General features: G+C 46.8%; 1 protein-coding gene across 4 annotated transcripts in view; it reads left to right on the top strand.

The window, feature by feature from the left end:
* The first annotated feature begins 17 nt into the window (after window positions 1-17).
* The window catches only part of LOC144158706 (uncharacterized), a 55114-nt gene continuing 44937 nt past the window's right edge, over window positions 18-10194 (top strand). Inside the window, exons 1-4 of one of the 4 annotated variants that reach the window (XM_077689766.1) lie at window positions 18-344; window positions 3160-3540; window positions 8193-8339; window positions 8401-8463. In XM_077689766.1, coding sequence (XP_077545892.1) covers window positions 3420-3540; window positions 8193-8339; window positions 8401-8463 — 331 coding nt within the window. In that variant the 5' untranslated portion in view covers window positions 18-344; window positions 3160-3419. The remainder of the gene's footprint in view (window positions 345-3159; window positions 3541-8192; window positions 8340-8400; window positions 8464-10194) is intronic. The other 3 variants (XM_077689767.1, XM_077689764.1, XM_077689765.1) reach the window with 3 other exon arrangements.

The following is a 10194-nucleotide window of genomic DNA, read 5'->3' as shown; positions in this document are numbered from 1 at the left end:
ACCGTCGGACGTCACCCGTACATGCGTATACAGCGCTTTTCATACCAGCGGCGTTCCAGCGCCCACCAGTAGGGTAGTAAAGTGGTTGTGTACACTAGAGTGCGTGCTAGACCTACTTGGGGAGTCCTATTTGCATCTATTTGTAATGATTTGTAATAACTGAAAAAGTTTATTATGCTGACGATTGAAAGTCGTGGGGTTGGAAGGCACTGTTTATGAAAGGAGCCCGTGCCAAAGCCTAACAGTGCGTGAACTAACGTAGTGTGGGCTTACGAAGACAGCCGGAGCGTCTCGGGCGCTACTGCGAAAACATCTCTGTCGGCGTCGCAGCAGCGTTCGAAAAGGTCTGTCTGCATTCAGTCGTCGTGTTTCTCGTGTCTCCTGACTCGTAGTCTGTGCCGAACGATGTTCTCGTTAGCGTGTGGCTTGTGTGCACTCTTCATACGAGTTCATACGATTGGCTTCTTAACGGGTGTCTGTTCCCCCACACTGACAGGCCGGACTTCGTTCGCAGTTCTTTTCTTTCGTGTTTGTGCAGTAGACTGGAGGGGCACATAACAGCAGCGTCCCGTACCGTAGTGGTTGGTCGCGACCGTGGTTAAAGAGCGACGACGCATGTTCATTCGAGATCCCTTCCGTGTAGGACCGATTTCAGGAAATTTTGTTCGGCCCGCGTCCCTCAAACCAGCTGCAGTTATCTGAAGCCTACTGTCAAAGCTGGAATATAATTGAACGCTCATGCAGGTGTCGGCAAATACGACCGCAAAAGCTGCGCTTGATTAAAATCATAACTGTGTCAACATCCATTCGTAGAAAACTGCGTTAAGTACGTAGCGCATGAAAAGTCATTAAGAACTCCGGCTGTTTTCATGAAGTAGGAAGGCTTTTGATTGGGGTGCACGAAGCGGCTATGCTGGAAAGGCTGCTTCGGGATTTTGGACAGTTGTTCCAAGGACATCTCTGTTGAAGTCAAGCTTTGAAAGACGAAGTACATTTTCTTTCTAAATTCTCGTTGTCAGCTTTTTTGACGGAAGGTATATTTAGTGCATGGAGTGCGCGTACTATTGTAGGCACATGAAGCAGTCGCTGTGAAACTTCGAAAGCTGCCGGTAAATGAAGGTAGACTTGTTCATGCTTCTGCCTATAATGCCTGCTACTTGGAACACAGGGAGGTTCTCAAAGTCGTTTAATCACAGCTGAATTAACAATGCATAACCTGTAACCTAACTCGGACAACATCACACGTCACAGGGAATGATGGTGATGGGGAATTATCGGCTGTGTCTGTAAGTGCTGTTGAAATGCTGAAAGAAAGAATGAGAAATATGTTATCCGGCTTCCGGTGCGATGACTCCATACGACATGTTCACGCTGTTATTTGCTACAATGCAAGCGATAAACAAATATCTCTCCGGAACAATCATGCGTTCAGGAAGTAGTTAAGAAAGTGGTCAGTATGTACACTACAATGATTAGCAACACTTTGGAGAAAATACCCAAAAGTGAGCAGTCTCTCTGTCGAAATACAATTCCGCATAAATGAACACTAAGGCACACATCGATGACATTTGCTTGGGAATGACTTCGGAATGTTGCAATCATTGGTACTACTCCTTGTAGAATAACAAGGCCTTCACATTGGCACGCGCCAAATCCGACACTGTGCAATCTGGTCAACATGTATAAATGTTTGTCATTTTCTGCATCTGTATCTGTTTACATATTCGCAAAGTAATAGACGACTCCTAATTTTTACTTCATGCTGCAGCACCCGTACATGCTAAGCATTTTTTCCTATGAAATGACAAACGTTTATATATGTTGACCAGATTGCACAGTGTCAGATTTAGCGTGTGCCAATGTGTGCCAACTGCTAAACTCTTGCACCAATCTTAAAAAGTGTGTCCTGGGTTCAGTTAAGGGAAGGCCTTGTTATTCAACAAGGAGTAGTACCAATGATCGCACCGTTCCCAAGTACATGCAAATGTAATCGATGTGTGCCTCAACACACGAAACGAAAAGCCGGGGTCGATATGAAAGTACGCGAGCTTCTTGTGTGTGCATTGTACAATGGATTCATAAAAGCGGTGCATTATTCCACCCTATATGTTGGTTCACTATCAATGCAAGCACTCTGAATGTGGTGCATGCAGGATCACAAGGTAAAACAGGACAGGAGGGCAGGTGCGCGCAGTGTAACATAGCGTGTGCGTGTGTTTTACCTCACATTAGGTTTCAAGACTAAATAAAACACTACAGAAGAAAAAAAAAATTCCATAATAAGAAATGATTACAGTTACCTCAAAATGCATGGTGTGGAAATAAGAGCACTTCCTGCAACTGCACAAACTCACACAGAGGTGCGGGGAACACACATGCACGCATGCACTCTCACATAAACATGGGCATCAGCAGGGGGGTTCAGAAGGGGCACTTGCCCGCCCCCCCAGCCCCACCAACACTTGTACCCTCCTCCTTCTCTTCCCAACTCTTCTGCAGCCCCTACGTGCCATTCGTGCTTGCTTATTTTCCCGCTGAAATTGGTTATCACAAAGTTCTCCCACTGTTCATTGCGTCCCCAATGTCAGAAAAGAATGCAAGGAGGGGGGGGGGGGCGCTATTCTGTCGGGTTTCTTCAGTAGGAAAGCAGGCGGACACAACAGTTCTAAGCCAGCCACCCCTGGACGACTTAACCACGCAAATGCCGCCTGTGGAACTTTTTCTAAAAAAAACAAATTTTTCACTTCACAATTTGGGACCTCCCTTGTCTGTCTCCAGATTAGCTATGCCTCGGTTATTTGTTAACGGCACCCCTCGCTTAACAGCAGGGGCTGAGTCACTCAAGGAGCATGTCAAATGTGTTGGAAGGGATGGCTTCTGTGAGCTTGCTACTGCGAAACATTCTGATCGGAAGCTGCTGCTTTGGGTGGGAACCCAGAATTAGTTTTAACGGCGGAGCGGTTGTTACTGGCCGTAAGTTCGTTGTTGCAAAAAAAAACTGCTGTTACGGGAAGACGAAGAAGGCAGCAGCAGGGCATGTGGTTGTGGGCCCGGCGATCAACGATGACGAAGCCGAATGTGGGGCATGCAGCCTGGGCGAACGTTCTGTAATGGCTGTCTTGTAAATAATGTAAATAGACCACCTTGTCCTGTAAATAGATCACTTCATCATCAACCATGGTTTGCGTCGTCTGTTCTACCGCCATGGGACATTTTCGTGGAGCTGCTGGGTATCGATCCCCACCATGGCCCCAGCCTCGCCCGGTATCGGCCTATGAAGCTATCGCTGCAGGCATCTTGGATCACGCTGGCCCGCCCCAGCCCTGGTGAGCCATGGACATGGTTATCCCGTGCCCCATTTCCCCAGCCAGTGACACGCCGTGACGTTCTAACTTGACCAGCCACGATCCGAGACGACGATGCCGATCTCCTGCCCAGTTCTCTGTTGTGACTACAAGGGCTTTGGCCTCTGCTTCGTTGCATTCGCGGGCATCGCTGTTCTGCAGCCGCTGCTCACCGAACTCCCAATCATCCGTGGGGGTCAGAACTTTTCCACTCTTTTCTTCTCTCATTCCCATCCTCACCATACCCGAACATCGACTAGGACGGTCGACTTTAATGCGGGAGTTATGTTCGAGAAGATGAAGAAGGCAGCAGTAGGGCATGAGGCTATGGGCCGGACGATCCACGGTGAAGCCCCGTGTGGGGCATGCCGCCTGGGCGAATGCTCTGTAATGGCTGTCTTGTAAATAACGTAAATGAACGCCTCCTCATTTAAATAGGTCGCTTCATCATGAACCGTGGTTCGCGTCATCTGTTCAACCGCTACGTGACAGTGCCGAAAAAATGCAGAGTGCTCGTGCGCGCATGCATCACAGAGACAGCCAAGCGTCCTCGGCTTGCACAGTTACTTTAGCAAAAAAAAATCAAGGCAACACCTGCTCAGAACGAGAAAGACACGTCAGCGGGTACACTTTTTGTTCGTTTGACCTCATGTCGTGCGCATGTGCTCGGTACGGTAGTAGAGCCCTCGCACGGCAGCGTCTAAAAACACTGCTTGGGAGAGGTCACCATGGCCGTCGCATACTTTAGAAGCCATTACGGATAATTGGAAACATGGCTACGAGTGTGCCACTCCTTTGCAAGATGGCTTGTGCCAATGCGGTTTTACACCGCAAAAAGAAAAAACACCGGTGTGCGTCGTCTGCTACGTTTCAACCCGATTTTCAACTGTGGTGTCAACAGAGATATTTTAATCGCTATCACATTGGAGTTGAGTCATTACTTTGCATTCGGTAGGTTAGAGTTTGGAACGTTCAACACACGTCATGTGCTTAGCTTGGACAAGTACTGCCATCTTGCAGAGCTGAACGTAACCAGTAACGGCGCACTCACACGGTTGCCTGCATACGTGCCTTGCCAGGGAATACAAACTATAACACAAAAATGCCTCTGGCATCATCAGTATACATTTAGTAATTCACCACAACTTGTTTTTTTTTAAGGATGCTAGCACTGCTTCAAGGCATTGTTCAAATACTGCGAATCTGGCCAGGGTCCCAGCAGGACGTCCTCAGACTATGCTCGATTGTCTAACCGGGCCAACATCGTGGCAAACTTCCCACGGTGATGCGTGTAGCACTGACAGTTCCACAGTAAATGTGCGATACTCCATAGCATGTCACACGCACTATAGTCGTTCCCTGAAGCTACAGTTGGTAGTCATTAGTAAAAGCAACACCAGGTTGCAGTTGATGGAACAGCAACGAGTAGCTTCACTAAGTCCGTGGGGTCATCCGAAACGTGCAATCAGGGCCCAGTCGATGGAGCCTTTTGTGGCACGGTGAGGGTGGGCCCAGTAATTTGTCATGGCATAGTGTAGAATACCGGTGAGAAGAGCGGTCATGTCTGATCTTGCGAAGGGAAGGCACATGACTACTGCACCTGCTAAAGCCTTTTTTGCCTCCGTATCGGCTTGAACTTAAAGGGGCGTGAAGAGAAAATGCATTTGTCTGCTTAATTTTGTCGGCTTGAAAGACTGTTTAACAATATAAACCCCAAATATTTTTACAATTCATTGCTTCTGGAATTTAGGAGACGCCTTTGAAATTCTCGTTTTTAGGCACATCGCAAGTGGCCATGCGCGTAACGTCGGTCGGCAGCGCAATTAGCAGTGACATCACAGTAAGACCATTCTTTGCGGGTTTGTTTTGTACAACTGCAAACCTGATATTTAAAAAATAATGCATTTCTTATTCGTTGCCATGAACAGTTTTCTGTTGAAATGACCGGTGTTGCGATTGCTTCAGTTGTCTGGCAACCATTGTAACAAAACTCAGACTTACTGGCTGTTTGTACGATTTCCCTGCTGAAGTTCACGTTGCCAAATTCTCTTCGGAATCATAGCTTTTTTGTATCAAATGGCACAAAACCGTTCAAGAAAAAAAATGTGCACCGTGTGCGATTTGAACTTATAGCCACCGGGCCAGCCCATCGTTACAGCTGGCCTGCATTGAAATGAGAAGCTTTACCCTGTACACTATCGACGTGAGAAGCATGTGTGGCAGAAAACTGCGTCATAAAAAGCCGCTTCGCATTTGTAACCAAGCACTCTGGTGTGTTTGCATCAGTTCTAATCAACCCAGTGCTTTAACGGCCAACTTACTGTTGAACGCTTCTACAGTTAACCAAAAAAGAGCATATCCAATCCACAAAACAATGTTAACGGCTTTGTTAATTGGAGGAAACAAAAAAGCAATTGAACTGCGTGAAGGTGAGACTCGGCGACTAGGCGCTGTATCACTGTTTCTCGCTAGTTATTTTTGTGCTTGATGAGTAAGTGACGGCTTGTTTTTAAGGTCCGACTACTCGAAGTTCCTTTGATAAATGTGTTTATGTAGTAAATTCCCATATTAATCTTTCGGTCATTTCTCTCGTGAAATCAGAAGTTTCAAGTTTCTGGAACTCGCATTACAAGTTACGTGGTACAGACGTCATCAAGCTTGTGCAAGAATATTGGCAAGCAGAACGATAGTTCAGATTCGTGTGAAAAAGTGTAAACAGTTGACAAATACCCAGTTGACTTTAAACGTGCTTACTTCTGCCTGCTCCACTCATCTGCGTTGTTGACTGAAAGTTCGACCTTGTTGATCAGTCGTATCAGAGATCAGTCATCTCCCATTCAGTTACAGGGTGAGTTCCATCATGGTGCTGATGTTGTAGCCTTACCTGACCCTTTGTGAGCCCGCTCTATGCAGACATGTGCAGCCGAGGGGGAGCTGTGATTGGCTTCTTACCAAGATGTCACTTCACGAGTTCAGGAGGAAAGCAATCGGTGAAACCGTAGCATTTTTTTCCCTATTTGGCGATACTGAGCAACAAAATGGGTATGCATTGTTGTTTATTGAGGTTCCACAGTTATAAGTGCCCACACAGCACAATTCTTTTGAAAATGTCTTCACGACCCCTGTAATAGCTAAAACATTCTGGGCAGAAGCCAAAGCAGTTAGTGGGGCATTGGAGGCGGTGCAATCTTCAGAAAGTTGGCGGTTGAGCTGCCACCCCAGCTGCTTCCATGCTATCCGTGCAACGATTGATACTTTGAGATGAGGTCGAAGCATCCTGTGAAGAAGTCGAAGTACTCCCTGTGGATTCCTGCTTCAAATTATGCTCTGGGTATGATGATGACTGTATTGTTCAGAAATTTAATGACATATATTATTCTTGTACAATGACCAAACTAATTTGTCTATGAAGTGTTTTTTCGTTCTAATCAGGTTGCTTTATTCAGTAATGTATAATTGTCGCTGCTTTCAAATGTAACAGTGTTTGATATCTTTCCATGGGAAGTCCCCCGTACAGTTCTTTGGAACTTTGGGACCTCCTCCTGTATTGAGTTCGAAAAATACACAATAAAGTCTCCCAGTGTCTAGTTTTCCCAGTGCTCTATCTAGCCCCGTGATTGATTACTGTTGGGGTGACACGCGGTGAAAAGTGGCTACGTAGGCAAAATTGGTTTAGCCGTGGCATGGAGTTTTTTTTTCGCTGGCCAAAGCGCCGCCACTGCGGCGGTCTTGAGCTAGGTTGTCCTGGCAACGATGTAGAGGCTACTCTGCAATTCAGATATGGTCATGTGATCCCGGTTAAGCTTGGGGCCCCACCTTCAGACGTGGCTGAAGCAGGTGACCCCATCACTCCCACTGTGAGGCGGCTGATGCTCTTGGTATTATAAATATACAGGAAGCGATGGTCTGACTGAGCTTCAGTGTTTCATGACGTTAACGATAAAGTCTCAGGGGTGAATGGTTTATGCCAGCATAGAACTTACAACAGAGAAAAATGTAGGCCACACCCATGGCCATGCACATATCATCTGCACCCTGTCTAGTGCAGGAAAGTTTGAACAATGTGTGCTCAGTTTATAAATTGTTTTGCACAGTAAGGAAGCAGATCTGTTGAGCTGTTTGTGTTTGCTGGATGCTTGTCTGGTGGGTAAATTGTGTGGGTGCGGTCTTTAGTAGAAGAGTAAAACTAGTGATCAGCTTACTGCAATGTAAAGGAGTGCTGACATTTTCATATTGTGTTCTTTTTGCATTTGTGGGAGCCCATTTGACCACGAATAATAGAATGGCACATTCGGTGGTTGACCATAGCATAAATAATTATTTATAGCCTCGTTCGTTTATGTTTCTTTCGAAATATTTGGATCAAATGAACACTCAGGTTGCTACCATGGCAGGAAAGAGCTCTTGACATCACTGTTCTCGTCGTACCATGCCCGACCGGGATGTGCGTGCTTGCTCAAGTGCATGTGTTCAAACTGGCTGTGGTCACACGCACCTGAGCAGCATGACGTCAGTCCCAAAACTGTGACATGATGCACAAATGGGAGCAACACATACCAAGCGCAGCCAGCACCTTGGCTTCATCACTGAAGCCTTGACGTCTGCAGTTTAAGGCGATGTGCTGAATGCATCATGCTGATGCAGATGCTGGAAGGGTATTTTTGAAATTTCTCATGTGTGCAGAGGTTAAAATTATTGCAAATATGCTATACTAAGCAGTTACGGTTGAAACTTTGTCGGTGATATCTGTGCATACACAGGAAGCTTTTTACACTTTAATCTCAGCTTGAGAAGTTTGTAAGAGAATGATCATTTAAGTTTTCTCATGATTGGGCTGTTTATTTACAGAAAACACTACAGCACGGACAAGCATTCCTCGCGGTACATCATCGATGCCTGACGGCTGCGTCATGCCCATGCCTGTAGTTACAGCTCACACACCAGTTGTATCCTGCAGCCAAAGGACACAGGCGGCCATTACTACTATGGCAATAGGTACCATCTTTATTCTGATTGCTAGTCTCTCTCCATTTCTATAAATAATTTTTTTTTCCAGGTACGCAGTGCTGTCTTGGGCTACTTACCAGCACAAGCTCCCAAACAGAAGAAGAATTTCCAGGTTAGAACTGGGATTTCTGTTTCTCACATAAGCATTCCTGTGTGAACCAGCCAACTCAGTTGGCAGAAATTATACCTGTAATGACCATTGTTAATAATTGTTCAAGCAACTTATTCTGCTTTCAGAAGGGGATATTGTGAAGTGGTGAAAATTTTGCATGTCCTAAATCTTAACTGCAGCAGGTGCGCTGGCTGTTTTTTTGGCAAGGATGGGCTGTCAGCATTTACCTCAGCATCTTATGGCTGAGCTGGGGGGCTGCTGCTGTGCAAAGGAGCATTTTTATTCATGTCTGGAAATGGCTGCCACACATTTTCAGCGTATGACAAAATTAGTGCAGTTTTATTTGGTTGTGGACATCTATTAACCACCTCATCACCTTTATATGTTAAGCTTGAAATGTAATTTTTTTTGTTTCTTCGGGAAGATAAAATCCTACTACTTCACAGTGCCGGACTTTATGCACTACTTTTTTGCCTTTTCCATCTGTTGCTCTGCCCTTTGTCATGCAAGCCTTTTTTGTGTTGCCATTCCATCTGTTGAAAGAAAACTTAAAAATTCCAAGTTACGTGTTGTGGGAATTGTGGAGGACCACGACCCGTGATCCCAAGCCAGGGCGTGCTTCCAGTTGAGACACGATGTACTGAAACCAGTCCAGTGCGCCGCTAGTTTGGCAGTGCCCGAGAAATGGCTCTGCCACTCCATGCGCTGACTGCGCAATCGTGTGCATGCAGAAGAGATTCAGTTCGAAAAATTGGTCTGAGTGAGTGACATTGGTGGTACAGCACGGCCGCGCCGGACCTTGTATATTAGGTGGGGACTGTTGCATGCCCGGCGCACCTGTCTCCCGTTCGTGCTCACGACCGGATGGCGTGATTTGTGAACGCTGCCGAGCTTTGTGCTAGCGTTCTTTGGGAGTTTCCAAATAAGCCGCTGTGCTTTGGCACTTCTCTCCACTGTGTTCTCACTTTTTTTTTCTCCACTGTGCTGTGTTCATATCAGCAAACCTCACGGGGCTGCCGGGGGCCCAGGTGGTTGACACACGGGGAGCAAGCGTGGTGGCCTCCGCCGGAGAACCGGCTAGGTCACCCCCAGAAACCCCACATATTCCACATGGCGCCCAAACATCGGGTTCTTCTTCAGGTGAATTGAGGTTGCTACCTCTCCGAGAACAATGTCGGCTCTGTTGTGCCGACGGTTTCCACAGATGTTTTGGGTGAAGACGGGCAATCCCCATGTTTACTGCGTCTACAACATTGACTGCAGATGTGGTTCAGGTTACCACAGTCCGCGGCGTATGCGCTGCTGTGATTGCAGCCCACTGTGCTTGGTCTGAAAGATTTCTCGGACAAAACACCTTGTGCCAGTTGGTTGTGGGCAGACAGTTTATGTGCCCCATACAGCAGTGGCAGCAAATGTGTAAACCTTCCTACATGTACCAGATGGTACGCCTGAAGGATACACGCTTTGTATTCTCCAAATAGCCGCAGTCGTGGCTCGCTTCCGGGGTGGGAGGTCCGTAGGCCTTGTTCCAACATGCCGGTGGGTCATCTTCCTCATAGCGCTGTCGCCAGGCAGATGTGCCGTCGACTCCGGTTGAAGTTTCCTGCATGTATCGGATGGTGCGTTGGACACTACTTAACAAGGGCGCAATGTTTCGGAGTTTGCAAATCTACACAATCAGCCTGCCACTGCTGCACTTCAAGTTCAAGGAAGAGTATTCACCGATCCGAC

Source organism: Haemaphysalis longicornis, unplaced genomic scaffold, assembly GCF_048455015.1.
Source record: "Haemaphysalis longicornis isolate Haplotype H1 unplaced genomic scaffold, Haemaphysalis longicornis Haplotype H1 scaffold_10, whole genome shotgun sequence".
Classification (NCBI taxonomy): domain Eukaryota; kingdom Metazoa; phylum Arthropoda; class Arachnida; order Ixodida; family Ixodidae; genus Haemaphysalis; species Haemaphysalis longicornis.
This window is presented reverse-complemented; position numbering and strand designations above follow the sequence as displayed.